This window comes from Dunckerocampus dactyliophorus, chromosome 15 (assembly GCF_027744805.1).
Source record: "Dunckerocampus dactyliophorus isolate RoL2022-P2 chromosome 15, RoL_Ddac_1.1, whole genome shotgun sequence".
Classification (NCBI taxonomy): domain Eukaryota; kingdom Metazoa; phylum Chordata; class Actinopteri; order Syngnathiformes; family Syngnathidae; genus Dunckerocampus; species Dunckerocampus dactyliophorus.
In genome coordinates, this window is record NC_072833.1 from 9,709,294 (window position 1) to 9,726,879 (window position 17,586).

General features: G+C 44.2%; 3 protein-coding genes across 6 annotated transcripts; all 3 read left to right on the forward strand.

Annotated features, from left to right (window-relative positions):
- The first annotated feature begins 1,051 nt into the window (after positions 1-1,051).
- On the forward strand, positions 1,052-9,399 carry LOC129167905 (zinc finger protein OZF-like). Of its 3 annotated transcripts, none has more exons than XR_008566183.1 (3): positions 1,052-1,192; positions 2,724-3,832; positions 7,893-9,399. XR_008566183.1 is itself a non-coding variant. In XM_054752593.1 (2 exons), the coding sequence occupies exon 2, from the start codon at positions 2,788-2,790 to the stop codon at positions 3,424-3,426; it is 639 nt and encodes a 212-aa protein (XP_054608568.1). In that variant the 5' UTR covers positions 1,052-1,192; positions 2,724-2,787; the 3' UTR covers positions 3,427-6,870. The 3 variants fall into 3 exon arrangements, 1 of the variants encoding a protein (XP_054608568.1); XR_008566184.1 differs by lacking the exon at positions 7,893-9,399 and adding an exon at positions 6,003-6,870; XM_054752593.1 differs by lacking the exon at positions 7,893-9,399 and having other exon boundaries at positions 2,724-6,870.
- A 171-nt stretch (positions 9,400-9,570) lies between these two features.
- Positions 9,571-11,582, forward strand: LOC129168310 (lecithin retinol acyltransferase-like). The gene is made up of 2 exons (XM_054753431.1): positions 9,571-10,904; positions 11,004-11,582. The coding sequence occupies exons 1-2, from the start codon at positions 10,374-10,376 to the stop codon at positions 11,154-11,156; spliced, it is 684 nt and encodes a 227-aa protein (XP_054609406.1). The 5' UTR covers positions 9,571-10,373; the 3' UTR covers positions 11,157-11,582.
- Positions 11,583-11,759: 177 nt separating this feature from the next.
- LOC129168308 (probable RNA-binding protein 46) lies at positions 11,760-17,586 on the forward strand. 2 transcript variants are annotated; one of them, XM_054753428.1, is made up of 11 exons: positions 11,760-11,918; positions 12,390-12,575; positions 12,784-12,961; positions 13,030-13,186; positions 13,257-13,380; positions 13,447-13,541; positions 13,622-13,850; positions 13,941-14,137; positions 14,278-14,380; positions 14,454-15,760; positions 15,850-17,586. In XM_054753428.1, the coding sequence occupies exons 1-10, from the start codon at positions 11,900-11,902 to the stop codon at positions 14,615-14,617; spliced, it is 1,452 nt and encodes a 483-aa protein (XP_054609403.1). In that variant the 5' UTR covers positions 11,760-11,899; the 3' UTR covers positions 14,618-15,760; positions 15,850-17,586. The 2 variants fall into 2 exon arrangements, with proteins under 2 accessions (XP_054609403.1, XP_054609404.1); XM_054753429.1 differs by lacking the exons at positions 14,454-15,760; positions 15,850-17,586 and having other exon boundaries at positions 13,941-14,167.

Genomic DNA, 17,586 nt, shown 5'->3' on the forward strand with positions numbered 1-17,586 from the left:
ACAAAGACTTTTTTGGTACAATCTTTTTTTTTTAAACAATTTTTGTTACATATGTTAACCGGCGGTGGTGTTCCAATATTTTTATGGTAGATAGCTTATTCAGTAATAAATAATAAATATGTAAGTAGTAAAAGTTGACAGAAACTTTGTTTGGTGATAAATAAGTACGGAATGTGAAATAAAAAAACGTAATTATCGTAAATTCTGTTGTATAAGATGCTACTTTTTTCTTAAACTTTGAACCCTGCGGCTATTATAGATAAGGTTGCGGGCTGCACAGTGGAGTAGTGGTTAGCCTGTTGGCCACACAATCAGGAGATCGGGAAAATATGGTTTCAAATCTCCTTGGGCATCTCTATGTGCAGTTTGCATGTTCTCCCCGTGCGTATGTCGGTTTTCTCCGGCTATTCCGGTTTCCTCCCAGATTCCAAAAAGTTGTCCATATGTATGAATGTGAGTTATACTTACTTATTGGTATTATTGTTTGCAAACTCAGGGAATAGAACACAGGAGGACATGGAAGGATTTGAATGACAGTCAATAGTAGTTTTTGCTTTTCTTTACTACTGACTTCAACTATTGACTTTATTTTGCTGAAACAATTGCATGTAATCAATGGCACAGCATCAACCTCAAGTACATTTCCATAAAAGAATAATGGCAGAACAGGCAGTTGTAGAAAATTGAAAAGGCAAATGAAGAAATAAAATATATTTAAACAAATGTAACGATAAATATTAATAAAAAAAAAAACATTAACTAGGGGTTTTCCATGATATTCAAAACATTAATTGTGTGAGATAGGTAGGGCTTGTTGCTTTAATTTAAGAGAAGAGAAGAAGTGGCACAGTCTTTTCGTGAAAGGTGGGGAAGGAAGGTTTACTTAAAAAAAAATCCACAAAATAATTATGACATTTAAGACACTGTACCAAAAATAATATAATTTACAAAAACCCCCACCCCAATTGTCAACACAAAGAAAAACAGAAACTAATAGCTGGTACTTTTATTTTGCAGCTGCGTGTTTCCTTCCGGACAGTAGTTGTGCGTACACGGAAGCGGAAGTCCGTCCATGAAGCCGACAGCGCTGCTGCGGATAAACAAACAAGTGGCGCTTGTCAGAGGCTTCGTGAGTAAGACATGTTTGGGGAGCTTCAGTCGCCCAGAGGACAACCTGGACACGACTGAAAAGGTAAAAATATACTTAAAAATGTTCCTTTCATAGAAGTCGTCTTACGTGAGTTGTGTCTCGATTGGCCCACTTTCGTACTTTATACTTTTTGTATTCCCACTATGGGGATGTTACCAAATTGTTAAATATGTAAAATCAAGTCTGTGATTAATTCTGAACGATATAGCATGACTTGAACTTTAATGTGACACGTCATTCATTTCTCTACCCCAAATATTAAATAGGTTAGGGCAAATTTCACACCAGAAAATAGTGCCTTTGGTCCCCATTGCTTTAACATTGAGTCAAGACAAAAACTGTGTTCAACCCACGGACCTTGGCAACTACTACAAAATATAATAATATCATAACTTGGGCTGTGACAATAATGTACTTAACCTTTTTTCTTTCTAAATGTATTTGTTCTTTATTCTAAAAAATAAATACTTGAATTTCTGCTTGTCACGTTCTCACTTCACTTCTCATTTCTGCAATCGATTTGTTAGTAATAATATAATAATCAAATGCATGGGCAATTGTGTAATAATATGAAGTTATATTCGTAATTATAGTCATATATATTGAAACAAGTGGCTCTCTGAGGACAGCCATAACTGCGATGTGGCCCTCAGTTAAAACGAGTTTGACACCCCTGCACTAGATCATTCATACTGTGATAAACGTGATTCCTTCTCCTTCTTATATTATGACCCGTTTTCTTGTTCCATCACTTCTATTCTGATGTACTACAATTTCTTTGACTAGCAAACTATTTCCAGTTCTATATTTTTTGACAAAGTTGCCATTGTCATAGCAGTCATTCTATGATTCCACTTAGTTGCTCACATGCATGTGCATTTGCACGGAATCAAGCTGGGCTTTGGCCCACCTCTTCCAGTTGTGCCAAAGGAAGGGGCATGTACCGAGCTTTAGGTGTGAAGTGGGACCACGCACAGTACGATTGTACTAGTGTGAGTGCAACCTTAATCTTTTGCGTGCACAAGTGCGTTTACACTGAGAAGTAGCTGAAAGTGCAGTGCTCTGTCAATACCCGGATGTTGCACTCAAAATAGTGAATGCACAGTGCTGGACACTTACCACCCTCAAAAGTCACCATCTTGGCAACTTAGTGGAGAGGAGGGACTAACTTGAGTGGTTGCAGTTCACCTTTAAAAAGGAGAAAAGTATAAGAAGAAGGTAAATATTGTGATTGCCATTTATGGTAAGTGCTTAATGACAGTAAATAAATTTGGACAGGACTACGCTGCCAGAATTCACACACTTAGGAACTAAGTACACAGTGTACACAGTATACTTATAGAAATGTAAGTGTGTACGTGCATGATTTGGAATACAGCCTTTGTCAGGTGACAAGACAACAGGAATCAGATCTCAGTCAGCCACAGTAGAGCGTCGACCTTTGAATCTGCGTATCGGAGTCACGTGTCGTGTCATGTTACCGTGTGGCGGCGGTGCTTGCTGACAGTGTCGCTGCTGGTTGGGAGACTTCCTGTGTCAGCGTACTTCAAGGCTGTGTTCTTCTGCTTCTCAGCTGTCGTGTTAGCCAGACGCAAAAGGAGGAAGTCCAACATCACGCCATCTCAGTGAAGAGCGACATGGAGCACAACCACAATGACAGGAAGTTGCACCTGTGTGGTGTGTGCGGCAAATCCCTCAGCGACCATCGCTCCCTTTCCCGCCACAAGCTGACGCACTCGACCGAACGTGCTCACGGCTGCCAGACATGCGGCCGTCGCTTCAAGCTGTCAGGAACACTACGGCAGCATGAGAAGATCCACATGCGTGGAGAACGCACGTTTCTATGCGACATCTGCTGCCAGATGTTCTGGAGCAGCCAGCAGCTGCATGTGCACATGCGGCGCCATAGTGCCGAGCGGCCGCACCGCTGCCGTCTGTGCGGAAAAGGCTTCGTCACCAGGGGGCTCCTGACCGTGCACACACGCGTGCACACAGGCGAGGCGCCCTACCACTGCCCTGACTGCGGCCTGTCCTTCAAACGCAAGGTGCACCTGGACAACCATATGACAATCCACTCAGGCGCCAAGCCCTTTGTTTGCGCCGTATGTGGCAAAGCGTGTGCACGTAAGACCTACCTGACGGTGCACATGAGGACGCACAGCGGTGAACGTCCTTACAAGTGTGGCTTGTGTGACAGAGCCTTTACTCAGAGTCACTGCCTGAAGACACACATGAGAAGCCACCAGGGGGCGTCAGCCTTCCAGACGTTGAAGTGACACAGCCATTCAGTGATTCAGCAAAGGGTTCCTGTCATTCCACCGCTCCTGACTGCCTGAACTTTTCCAGCGTTGCTTTTGTCCTCCTTGTGACCCGACTCGGTCTTGTCCTTTCTTTCCGTGGCATCTCCGTTCGCCGCCATAGTACTAGCTTGTTAGCATGCAAATGTGTATGATGTTGTGGCTTCCCTACTGTCACACATTATCAGTAGACACAATTGTCTTTATGTCACCGCTATACAAACGCCATCACATGACCGTAGATGACCGAGGTCACGCCAAACATGTTGGCCTAAGCAGGACCCACCGAAGGTCAGGGGGCAGATAGAGGAGAGGAAGAACCCGGCTGCTGTGTAGTCAGAACCACTGTTGTTATGACCTTCTGCAAGTCTCCTTTCCTTTGCAGGTACAGTATAAGAAAAATAAGAAAAATGTATTTGACCACCCTTGTTTCTTCAGATTCTTGTTCATTTTAATGCTTGTACAACTCATTGTACATTTGTTTGGACAAATATTATGATGAGAAAAATAGCTCATAAGAGTTTGATTGCTATTGTTGTATGAACTTAAGTGATTTTGGTTATTATCAAGAAAACCATGGAAATGGCAAGATATCAGCTCTGAAATTAAACTCTTATGAGCTATTTTTCTTGTCATTTTTAAATACAAATATATACTGTACAAATGTATCTTTAATTGTACCAGGTAGGGATTCTCAGCATTTTATGCTTCCGATTCTGATACCAATCATCCAGGACTGAAATCGGCCGATACCGATCACATGGATTAATTATACAGATTTTACAGTATTTGCTATTGGCCAGAGGTGACGTATAAAGGGGTGCCATCTGACTGTCATGCATATACGGGCGAGTGTTGTCCTCATGGCTGCGTTAACTCACCATACTCCGTCACGTGTTTGTTCTTCAAATGTCGTATTAAAGCTTTTTAACATGCTACCCCCGCAAGATACTTTTTGTGGCATGTGTTGCAGGGGTTGGGAAAATAATCAATTCTTAGATGCATCGCGATGCGGACATTGACTATTAATAATCGATTCAGAAATGTCAATAATTGATGCTGACAGAACAAAAAAACAAAGACGGAAATCAGAAGTGCTGCCCGTACAGTTTATGGTGTTGCACCTACTGTAAGTGTAAGACGCCACCAGTATGTATGGCTGAGCGTAAGCCGACCCTCAACCGCTGGATTTAAAGCACGCGTCTGGAAGCTCTTTGGATTTTATTTACTTGAAGGTACAAATGAGCTGGACAAGATGCGAGCTTTGTCATACAAGCTTAAAATATTTTGGAAACACGACAAATATGAGAAACCACATAGGATGTTTCCACCCGAACCAGGAGGAAAAACAGCCACTTGAAGTTGTTGCCAACCACAGAACCATAGAGCAGGTGATAACTAATTTTCCACCCAACTCGGAAAAGGCGAAGCGAATCACAAAGTAAATTGCAACTTTTATTGCAAAGGATTTGTGGCCGTATTCGATTGTTGAGAAGCGGGGCTTTCGTGCTTTGTTGCGCACTTTGGAACCCAGATACAACTTTTCCTGCTGGTTCTGTGCAATGGTAAATATGTTGGTAGATGTAACCTGCCAATTATTAAGATAATGGGATAATTAATCTGTTTCATGTTTATTTTAATTGTGAATCGTTACAAATATGCTTTGTTTTAGTAGTACACAGTGAGTAAAAATAAATGATATAAAATGCATAAGAAATGATATATAAAAAATATGTATAAAACAAAAAATGATGCATAAAAAAACTGACAAACTATTGATCACAAAAAAAGGTGCATCGATAATCGTTTTATCATCGCATCGCAGGCGTCTAAATTGTAATCGTATCGCATCGAATCGTGAGAGAGATTCCCACCACTAATGGGTTGGTTTACGTTCACACGCCAGATTGTTTTTTTTTTTTTTTTTTTTGGCGCGCCTGCGCGGTGTGAAGGAAGGTGGGAGGATGACACTGCTCAAGACGTTAGTCAGGGCAAGACACTACATTGCACGAAGGGATCGCTGCGGGCTGCAATAGTGCTAGCCACAGGTGATTGGCGTTGAAAAGTATTTATCGGCATATTCCGATCACGTGATTTCGGACGATGGCCGATCGACCTGAGCATCCCTAGTACCAGGCATTAAAATGAACAAGAAATTGAAGAAACAAAGTGGTCTAATATATATACAGTATACAGTAAGTGACATATATACTGTGTGTGTGTGTGTGTATATGTATGTGTATATGTATGTATGTATGTATGTATGTATGTATATATATATATATATATATATAGTATCTACTGTGTGTATATATATATATATATATATATATATATATATATATGTATATACAGTATCTACTGTATGTACAGTATGTATATATATATGTATATACAGTATATGTGTGTGTGTGTGTGTGTATACTCACTCACTTTACACATAAGACATGGAGGACATAAAATACAATAATAAAACATGAAATACAGTATAATAATTAAATTTAACATTAATAGAAAGAGAATAACTTACTTTTCTACCTGTAATTTATTTGTAGTAGGAAGTAGAAGAGGCAGGAGAAGCTTCAGTAGAATCTGCAGAAGGTACTGAGGCAGGGGTTGCAGGATCACTTCCTGAATCAACAAGGCTCACTGGAATACTGATCTTCAAGCCAGAACACAACCAATCTTTCCAACCAATCTTTTCTGAGTAACAAAGACCAGTACGTTGCTAAGTTAGCGCTGTCGCTGTCACAGGCGCAGATCCTTTTACATCGGCAAGGATTCAATTTTTGTACTTAATGATAGATGTCGCAGTTGAACGTCCAAAAGCACAGACAACATTTGTGGGCATTTCTCCTTTCTCAGAGCTCCTGATGATGTTTATTTTCACTTCCAAGGTGACGGATTTTCTTTTTCTCAGCTTACTTCAACCAGAGTAACCTAGCTTACGCTTGGTAGACAGAATGATGTGGAGAAAGTTAATTAATAAGCAGTGTTATTCAGCTCAGTGCACAGTGGCCCCTAACTTAAACTTTTAGGAATGCAAGCAGATAATTTAGGGGTGCGCACCGAAATCGACTTGCAAAGTAAATATTCATATTTCCTCTCATTTTCACTGTAAAACTGATAAATACTTGAACAATAAATGGCAACTGTCTTCTGTAATCACCCTGTTTCTGTCCCTAGCTTCTGGAAGGCCTCATTGGTGGCATCATATCATATACATTATAACTCCAATACTGCCCTCTTTTCACAAACAAACCAATCAAAGTGGCCATTCACCTCCACGCTCTCACACACATTGGCCCGCCTTCTTCTTTGGTGTTCGTTTCCTTTCTTCTTCTCTTGGAGTTAATGTCGGATGGGAAACTAGCTCATTTGCGCGTTGCTGTCAACTACTGGGCTAAAGTGTGAAGCAGAAAAATATAATCCGCAAATTATACTGGTAGGGTTGCCAACTTCTGCAAAAAATAAATAAGGGACACCTTGATGGTGTCAGCCTGTTTTTTTTTTGTGGTTTTTTTTTTTGCTACTCAACATCAGCTGGCAAGCTACTGGTAGTTTACAAGCTACCTGCTGGAGACCCTGTGCTCAGATAGCATCACTATTTGAAAGCTGGACACACTACAATACTGTAGTGTTTTGAAGACAGGACGTAATTATTATAATGGTAACAAGAGAGCAATGTTGTTAAGTGACACTTTAAAAAAAAAGTAAGTTAGCTCGTACCCCATGAACGTGGCAGCCATTATAGCTTCCCTGTGGGACAAAAATGAGCTCCGAATGAACCGCATTGCTTGTTTATTTTAAAGTGACAATCTCACTGTGTTAAAAAACGTCACATTTGGAGTCTATGGAGCAGAGGCTAAGCGGATAACTGTAGTTTACCTGCTGCCGCCAGGCAGAGTGCGTGAGAGCCAGGCAAAATGTGTAAACGAAGATGGCAGAAAAGTTGAACGTCACTGAGATTTAAAGCTGAGCCATTACACACGCTGGCGTCGATAGGCTTAGACGATGACACGCTCTTGTCAATTGACTCCACATTTTACAGACTATTTTTCAACGCGATACGGGATGCGTACTTTTATCTGGTCGTCCATTTGTGAGTAGATGGCAAATCTACTCTCGATGTCTCAAATTTCAGTCAGAAAATCCGACCATTTAGTTGCAGTCTGAAGCCCTGCGACAGTGGTTGACTTTCAGACCTTTGCAGAGGTAGATAACATTGGTTTCATATGTTAGGATCGGTCGATCGCCGATCCCCCAAAATTAAGCATGACCAATCGGCTGGACGATCGATCTGTGCAGCATCACATGATCTCTTTGTTGTTTGCTTTCGGTCAAGATCACCCATGTTGAAGGCGCTCTTTTTCTTCCACTAAAGTGAGACAGCTGTGACCTCTGACCTGTCCGTCAACACCATCATTCCCAAATATTCTCTCCAGGTTGACAGACAGCTAGAGGAGTTCTTCTTGGAGATGCGGACCAAAGCGGGCGAGCACAAATCTTCCCCTACCTGGACCGGGGAGCCTGACAAAAGGTTTGAAGCATTGCAGTGTCAGCATTTTGCCTGCAGGGGGTGACATGCTAACACCTTCAAGCTTGTGCTCTGCAAGCTGCCTGCTGGCCCTCTCAGTGGAAGAAAGGACAAAGGAGGCTGTGCCAACATCATTGAGGGACTAGCCACTTGGTAATTAGCATCCCTGGTTCTTGTGCAGGAGTCATTGCTTGCCACGCCCTCCTTTTCCCCACCGTGAAGAAACACCTGACTTCCTCTGTGGTGGAGGAGTACCTGGTCAAAGTCTTCCCGCCAGGGTTTAGTGACGGCATCACACGGTGAGCGTACGTGCACAGCACAAAATGGAGGGTGTTCAAGCCACGCCCCCGCGGTCATTAGGCAAAGCAAACCGCCGTCATGACTCAGCTGGAGGCGGCGAATGTTCTTTTCCATTCCAGAACTTTCTCAGAGTGCTCGGCTCACACAAAGAGCAGCTTTCTAGTGGCCTAATTAGTCCCAAATGTGTTTAACCGCCGTGCGCAACCTCGCAGTGCCGCCAAAGTTCTGCAAGTGTGTGCTAGGTAACGGGGTGACAGCCACGTGTTAGCTATTAGCTTAATGAAGGTGCTGTTTGCCACAATACGACTTGGCATGACGTTGTCAGCCTGTTGCCATGTTGACGTTTGTGTGTATATTGATACACTCTACCAGACATCAGTGTTCTCAACTTTGTCCTGAAAAATTCTCTTGCTAGGAGAGGGTTGTGTGTCGCTGCGCAGTGACCCCCAGGTAAATTGTGCACACACACATACACACGCACGTGGTGAGTGTCAGTCCAAGCCTGACGTGTTTGTTTGTGTGGACCTCTTGTAGGGAAAAGCCTTTGCTCAAATAAAACTTAGTGGACTTCCTGACCTCAAATCCCTGCTCTGCTGACCACACACACACACACACTTTTTTTTTTTTGTAAAGATGAGGAGCCCAAAAGGAAGTCTTTCACCTGACCTCTGACCTCTCCATTTGGAATGTGACTTAATTGAAAGCAGAGTGTCGCCATGGCGACTGCCGCCATGCTGACCTCCATTGGATGGACAAGCAAAATGTTATTAAACGTGTCCTGACTCACTGGGAGGAAGTAGAAGGTGTCGTTTTACGACCTTTAACCTCTCTGATGTTGGTGTGTCAGCCTCATGTGAAGTAGCTTTATTGTGAAAGGGCACGGCTGCTGGCATACCATGCTAGCATCCACACATCTGGCCAGCATTAGTGCCTTGCGCACACACACACCTGGGGCAGCGGGGGACAATTGTGAGCTGTGTGAGTGTGTGGATGCTGTTGAAATGTTACAGAAGTAAACAAAGTCTTCTTTGTTTACTTGTGCCATATGACCCCCTCCCCCTCTGTGTGTTGTCACACATCCAGGTGCTAGCTAGCTTATTAGCTAACAGCACGATACAGTGAGGACCAGCATGTTGTATATATATATATATATATATATATATATATATATATATATATATATATATATATATATATATTTCATTTTTAGGGTCATGTGTGAGCTGGAGTCTATCCCAGCTGACTTTGGTTACACCCTGGACTGGTCACCAACCAATCACAGAACAGTATATATCGAAACAACCATTCACACCCACTAACAATTTAGAGTCGACAATGAACATTATGTGCGTGTTTTTGGAATCGAGTAAAATAAGCAGGTTTTTGAACACGTCACTATTTTTCGCTGTAAGTGTATTTCTAAAGATGTTATTGACATGAAAAATTCACCAGGTGTTTGTAGCAACTATTGTAACCCACACATCCAACTACATCAAACCATAGCTGTCCATAAAGTTATGTGTAATAATGTGAAATAAAATGGAGAAAACAGCTTTGTAACTACTGATTTACTTCAGCTGGTGTTTTGGTTTTGCATGCCTTTTTTCACCTTTCTTCCATGTGTTCAAAACTTTCCTTATGTGTAATAATTATGTGTATATATACAAGTTAATTTATAGACATCTATCGTTTTATGTCAGTGCATGTGTGGATTGTAATAGCCAGCATCTGATGAAAATTTGCTGTATATACTGTGTATAAACAAACAAGCTTGTATAAACAATAATGCAGTATGTACAAACATATTTGTACACATATACCACATACAGTATGTATAGACACATAATAAATACTTGTACTATAAACATATATAACATATGTATAAACATATCACATATTTACTGTATATATACATGTATAACATGCACTAGCGCAGTGTAAAAGCCATCCAGCCAACAGACTGAAATGATCAGCTCAGCCCCCCAAAAACTTTATTCATCCTTCCTTGCGGCTGCGACGTCACGCCTCCCTAAAACCCCCCACCCCCGTTCTCCAGTGTGCTTTTAGGAGTGGAGGAGTGCGGGTCGTCATGTTGGACACGCTCATCTTCCTCCTGGAGAAGTTCTTCTTCTTTTTCTTCTCCTTTTTGTCTTCTTCTCCGTGTTCTCGTTACGTCGGCCACGCGCCGCCTCCTCCTCCTCATGCCGCAGTCCTCAGGCGTGGAGACTTGTTGGAGGTCCCACGCACGCTCTTCACGCACTTCGGCATCTACTTGGGCAACAACCGCGTGGCGCACCTCATCCCGGACATCCTCCCCGCCGTCACGTCGGACGCGCGTCTGCTCCGCCGCAAGGTGACCAACACGCGCCTGCTACTCGGCGTGCTCGCTAAGCGCGCGAGCGTCCGCGTGGACTCCGTGGAAGACTTCGCCTACGGCGCGCGCGTTCTACTCAACACCATGGACCGCGCCGTGAACCGCCGCGTGCTGCCTGGCGAAGAGGCGGCGCGGCGGGCGGAGTGCCTGCTGGGCAGCGCCCCCTACAGCCTGCTGTGGAACAACTGCGAGCACTTCGTTACGTGGTGCCGCTACGGTGCAGCAAGCAGCCTTCAAACGGAGCAGGTGAGCCAACCGACCCAAAAACGCTGGCGTCCTCTTGAGGCCGTCACAGGTAATGGTCCAATACTACAGAGCTGTGACCTCTTGCTCTTTTTTGTACAGTTCTGCCAGTGGTTGACGTTGCTGATCCGAGACCAGAGGAACGTGGCCCTGGCGGCACTGCTGGGCCTCCTCTCCCTTGCATATTTGGGCGTTTCCTCCGGCACCACCCTGCCAGCCATCATCATCCCGTTCACGCTTTGGATGGCCAGCTAGAAGGCCTGGAAGCAGCAGACTGAAATGGCCTGGTCCACAGGAAGTCACCCCCTGCTTGTAAATGGCAGATGTTGTCCTCCATAGCACACATAGCTCATGTATTGTCGTTCCCAGAAGTGAGTCCATGGTCACAACATCGTCTCCTTGCCATCGCCGCTGGTGTTTTGATATGCTGGTGTTTCATGAGGGCGGAGAAGCCGGGCAACACTGTGAACACAGCTTTTCCATGGCACTTTCTGTTGGATTTGGACCATTGGACTCTCTGGGGTGGTGTGCTGTAGGTTTGATCGACGAGGAGACAAAGCTGTTGAAATGAGACAGATATGACCAATAATAAGCAGAGACATTCACTTCCTGATCCTGAGTTCTGTAAAATGGGTTATGACAATTACACAAGCTTTAACGATGACGTCACGGTTTAGATATTTTCCTTAAACTGAACGACATACATGTTTGAATTTATTGAACCATTGGATTCTCTTGTATTAATATGTTTGTATTCGTATTATTTGTGACTGTATTACTTTACATAATCCCATTGTCCCCGCCTCAAGCAAACTGCTCATTGACTGGCAGGGGCCCAACCACATGTCAATCAAAGTCTCGGCTAGTTGATTGGCCGACATTAACAATTTGCCATTCCATTCTTCCGCCCTCGAGAGGGTTTATGAAGTTATAGACAGACTGTCACTGATTGATATTTAAATTTATGTGAGAAACTCATAAAATACTCCGAGTGTTAAATGACGGAAGACAGAAGCGGTAAGCGTTATTGTACATTCAATAATTATCGTGTTCAAACCAGGAAGCGAAAGACAGCCGTTAGCATGAAAGCTAACGTTAGCTGATTTAATAACCGCTTCTCCTGCTACTTTTGTTGTTTCATATTTTTGCAACTTAAGACGAATACACATAACGGCTAGCACGTTTACAACCTTTCTGTTATATTAGTTGCGTGATTCCCAAGCATTGGTGTTCTGTGATGAGCAAAATCGTAAATAGTATGATTTCGATTTAAAATGTATCGGATATATAGATGAGTCATTGAGTTTGTCTCCACTATTCCAGGAAGAGAAATGTCCACAAAAGAAACATTAACAATGGAAATAATTTAGGTTTGTCTGGCTATGACAAGACGTTTGGTATTAATTGTGTTTTTGTAAGTGAGCACAGCTGCCATGGTAAAATGAAAATATAACAATAATAATACAGTAATTTTGGGATGATGTTTAGGCAGCGACCACGAGTCACCCGCAGAAATGGCGGCATCCTCAGAGAACGTCATCATGCTGCTGGACGATGACGAGGATTCCATGAGGTTGCTGTCGAGACATACAGCCTTGCTAGCACTTATGAACAAGACAGGATATGACATCGTGCAGGAGAATGGACAGAGGAAGTATGGCGGGCCTCCGCCAGGTGGGCGTGTCTCCCTTACATTGTCAAATTTTGTGATTTAATGTTTTTGACCATTTATATACATTTTATGTACAGTTACAATTAAAATATATTTTCTTACCAGGCCAGTCTATCTTTAAAATGAATGCCTTACCCTTAAATAAAAAACAAATGTGTCATATTTGTTTCTAATTGGTATTAACAACCAATCATTTATTTTTATGCACAGACTGGGAGGGCCCAGCACCGCGGGACTGTGAGGTGTTTGTGGGCAGCATTCCTAGAGACGTGTATGAAGACGAGCTGGTTCCTTTGTTTGAGACAGCCGGAACCATCTATGAGCTGAGGCTGATGATGGACTTCAATGGAGAGAACCGTGGCTACGCCTTTGTTATGTACACCCAAAGGTAATGTTGCATGCTGAGCGTAGTGTGGTGATACGGTAATGATGACGACGGCCATGAGTGTGTTCCAGAGAGGAAGCACTCAAAGCGATCCAGATGTTGAACAACCATGAAGTGCGTCCGGGGAAGTTCATTGGCGTATGCGTCTGTCTGAATAACTGCCGCCTCTTCATCGGCTGTATTCCCAAAGACAAGAGCAAGGACGAGATCTTGGACGAGCTCCTCAAGGTACGTCTTCGTTTCCGCTTGTATGGCCTTCGTCTTCCTCTTAAGGCCCACCTCACCTTGACCCCCCCAGGTGACAGACGGTGTGCTGGACGTCAGCGTGTACCCTACAGACAACAGCAAAAATGGAGGTTTTGCATTCGTGGAGTATGAGACCCACAAAGCGGCGGCGGTGGCCCGCAAGAAGTTTGTCAGTGGTAAGGTGGTGTCATCGTCACTACATTAGGAACGCTCGTTGATCCTGTGACGGTGACTCACCACAGGAGCACAGCTGTGGGGACACACCCACTGGGTGAACTGGGCCAAGCGGTACAAACGCCGCGACGACATGGATAGACAGTATGCTAGAGTTGCCCATGTAAGTGAACGCTTCCATCACGAGAAGCAAGCAAGAAGAAGGTGATTGTGGAATTGCTCAAAGTGTGGAATCCTCTGCAGGTACGTAAACTCGTGCCAAACACCACACAGGAAGTGACGCTGGCCAAGCCCAGTGACAAGGGTGGAAAGAGGAATGGTGGCAAGGGCAACCTGGGAAGTAAGACGGGAGGAGGAGGAGCTAAGGGGGCAGTTATCCCGCGCCAAGGATGTATTAATGACAGCTCCCCTCTGAAGGGCAAGAAACTTCCCCCCCATCCCAATCAGAGTCCCCAGTCCTTTGCAGAACCAGGTAAGTGTTAAGTCTACTTCTGCCACTTGAGTCAGTGGGCCCATGTTTGCTACCTTACTTGTTGTGCCTCGTCCTGTGTGTGTTCAACAGATGCTGACGGGAACATGTTGCCGCTCTTTCCCGGCACGCAGCTCACCCGCACCAGCCTGCAGCTGCTGCAGCTGTGTCAGATCAGGTCAGCCGTTAGCCTGCTGGACCTGTATTGCTGCATGCACTTCTGGCCCCCTCCCGATTACCAGCTCTTCTCTACTCTGGGTCAGGATGGGAGTCTGCTGCTGGTCTACAAGGTGATGACATCATGCTGGAAATAGGATCAGGTGGACTTGGCAGATCACCTCCAACATTCAAATAGTGATTCCTTCCTATGAGCCTTCGTCCTATCAGCCTCCATCCCTTCCATGAAATGTCTGTGTGTGTGTGTGCCCAGGTGGTGATGCCGCTGACAAAAAACACCTTCATACCAGACAAGTTATGTGTACTGCTTGATGATGCTAAAGAGCTAGCTGCATGGAACGCACTGTGGAACCTCGGTAAAACACACACATTCCACATTAATCATGTGTATTTTGGCTGTCAGGATTTATGAATTCATTGCCCCTCCAGATGCGTCCTTCATGACTCGTCTGTCATCCAGTAAAACCTCCTCTACACACAGCACCGCCACCATTACTTCCTTTCTTGGCATAACCTCCCCATTCCCGCAGCCCCCCGTGGTTTTATCTCCGCTACAGAGCCACTACCTGACCTCCTGGGGGTCTTTTTACTGATGGTGCGATACACGCTTGTTTACGCACATTGAATGTTTTATTCAGAATGCCTCAAGGCACGTTGAATGCTGTTTTTGTTCCATGGAAAATGAATGTTCCTCACTTGTTGAGAGAAGACTTGGATGAAACACAAACACACACACATAGCCCGAATACACATTGACATGCATATGATAAAAAGTTATTAGAGTTGTGTAGTACATGTCAAATGTTCTTTAGAGTTCGATGAAATATTAAAGAACATTTTCAAACTCTTGTTATTTGTTGTTGACCAGAAGGGGGCGACAGATCGTAAGTGCAAATAGAAAACAATGGTCCGCAAACTTTTCTCAGTCCTTTACTCCTTCAGACATTTGACCCCCAGCCATGTACCTACATGCCGCACACATCAAGTCAAACCTATAACTGTGGATTATGTCTCAACAAATTGAAGTATTTAGTCAATTACCACCATTTTCTTTTACTAGTTCAATTTTTTTTAATGAATAGTAAACACACTACCAAACGTTTATAAAACAGCGTTATCTGTCTCTATTTCTCTCTCTCTCTGTCTGTCACTCTCTGGGAAATCAGTTTGCCTTGGTACATGTTGCCCAGTTGTGGTCTCACATGCTGCGTTTCTGTGTGCACCTGAAGGTCATGTCCACCATGACGACTTGTGGCATGATGTGGATGATGTACTGTATGTAGCAGTGGTGGGCCTAAACACTATCAAATACACTAACCTACAGAGGCACTACAACTACAATTTACATTCTAGTATTTGTTTCATGAAATTGTATGAATTTAGAGTCTGTCTTTATTTCGTAGCGTGTCTCTTGGCTGCACTGCCTCCAATATGTGTATGTGTATGTTAGATTCTTTGGGCTAATCATATTTCAGCTTCTATGTGTTGTCATGTCAATGTAATCTGCCTAGGGCCGTCAGAATCAGTAGTGCTGCCCAATGTCACTTAAACTCTATGAGTAATGGGGCTGTTTCTTTTAGATTTCATATTCGCCTCACAAAGGGGGCTACCTGGCCCACATTAACTTCTGGTAATTTTCTGTCCTCTTATTGGTTGATGAGAGCACTGTTCGACAAAAAGTCTGTTGCGATCTGGAAAGGAGGATGGATTTTGTTTATAAATAATCAGCATCTCGGGTGAGTACAATATATTTTGTTCAATTTTGTGATGTTTTTGTATTTTTTAAATGGTTTGTATAATTGTCTCCCTCCCACTGCATGATTAGACTCGAGCAACGGCCGCCTCCACCTTGTGTTCTCTGGGAGGTGTGGTGATGGGCCATCAGTCTGACCTCCAGAGCAACTTTGAGGCCAAATGGGTGAGGCCATGCGGGAGGGTAATGCAATGCTGTTTATTCATTATGTGTTGTGTCTAAACATAGATAAGCACAATATCACTGAGGTTCTTGGTAAGACATTCGACCGTGTTCCTCAAGGAATTCTGTGGGGAGTACTCCGGGAATATCGGTTACCGGACCATCTAATTCAGGCGGTTCGTTCCCTGTATGACCGGTGTCAGAGTTTGGTTCGCATTGCTGGCAATAAGTTGGACCTGTTTCAAATGAGGGTTGGACTCCGCCAGGGCTGCCCTTTGTCATCGATTCTGTTCATTACTTTTATGGACAGAGTTTCAAGGCGCAGCCAGGGCGTTGAAGGGTTCCAGTTTGGTGGCTGCAGGATTGGGTCTCTGCTTTTTGCAGATGATGTGGTCCTGCTGGCTACATTGAGCCATGAGCTTCAACTCTCACTGGAGTGGTTCGCAACTGAGTGTGAAGCGGCTGGGATGAGAATCAGCACCTCCAAGTCCCGAGTCCATGGTTCTTGCTCGGAAAAGGGTGGAGTGCCATCTCCGGGTCGGGGATGAGATCCTGTCCAAGTAGAGGAGTTTAGGTACCTCTGGGTCTTGCTCACAAGTGAGGGAAGGATGGGATGCAAGATCGACAGGTGGATTGGTGCAGCGTCTGCAGTGATGTGGTGAGGAGGGAGCTGAGCCGAAAGGCAAAGCTCTCAATTTACCGGTCGATCTACGTTCCTATCCTCACCTATGGTCATGAGCTTTGGGGAGTGACCGAAAGGACAAGATCGCAGGTGAAGCAGCCGAAATGAATTTTTTCCGTAGGGTGGCTGCGCTCTCCCTTACAAATAAGATGAGAAGCACTGTCATTTGGGAGAAGATTGGAAAAGAACCGCTTCTCCTTCGCATTGAGAGGAGCCAGATGAGGTGGCTTGGGCATCTGGTTGGGGTGCCCCCCGTTTGCATCCCAGGGGAGGTGTTCAGTGCACGTCCAACTGGTACGAGGCCTCGGGGAAGATCCAGCACACGTTGGAGAGACTATGTCTTTCAACTAGCCTGGGAACGCCTTGGGATCCACTGTGAGGAGCTGGATGAAGTAGCTGGGGAGAGGGAAGTCTGGGCTTCCCTGCTTAGGCTGCTGCCCCCGCGACTCAACCTCAGAGCAGAAGAAGATGGTTGGATGAATGGATGGATGGTCTTGGTAAAATGACTACAAGTTGTGAAAGCTTAAAGTAAAGGAAGGACTACCAACAACACACTTCTGGCCTTAACAATAAAAACGCTGCATGTTAAATTTTGTCTGGCTGCACTGAACTAACAAAAGTGGCTTCCAGAATCATCAAATTAAAAGCACAAAATGAATACAGACTCACGATTGGTACGAAGCTGGAGTTTGTTTTGCTGAGAGGAGATGATCAGATTGTTGTTTGATATGGGTGACCGGCAGTGTGCTAGCATGAATTAACTTGACACAGAACAAAATATGAACACTGACACTCACATACACATAATAACGCCATCAAAGCTCACCTTTGTGCATCCACACAGCATCAGCATTTGGGAAAAATATAAGTCTATTTGTGAAAGCATCACACAACGTTATAACTCACTTTGCCTCGGGGCACACAACTGTGGTGCTTTCAAGGACCGCTGGGTAGTATATTGTAGT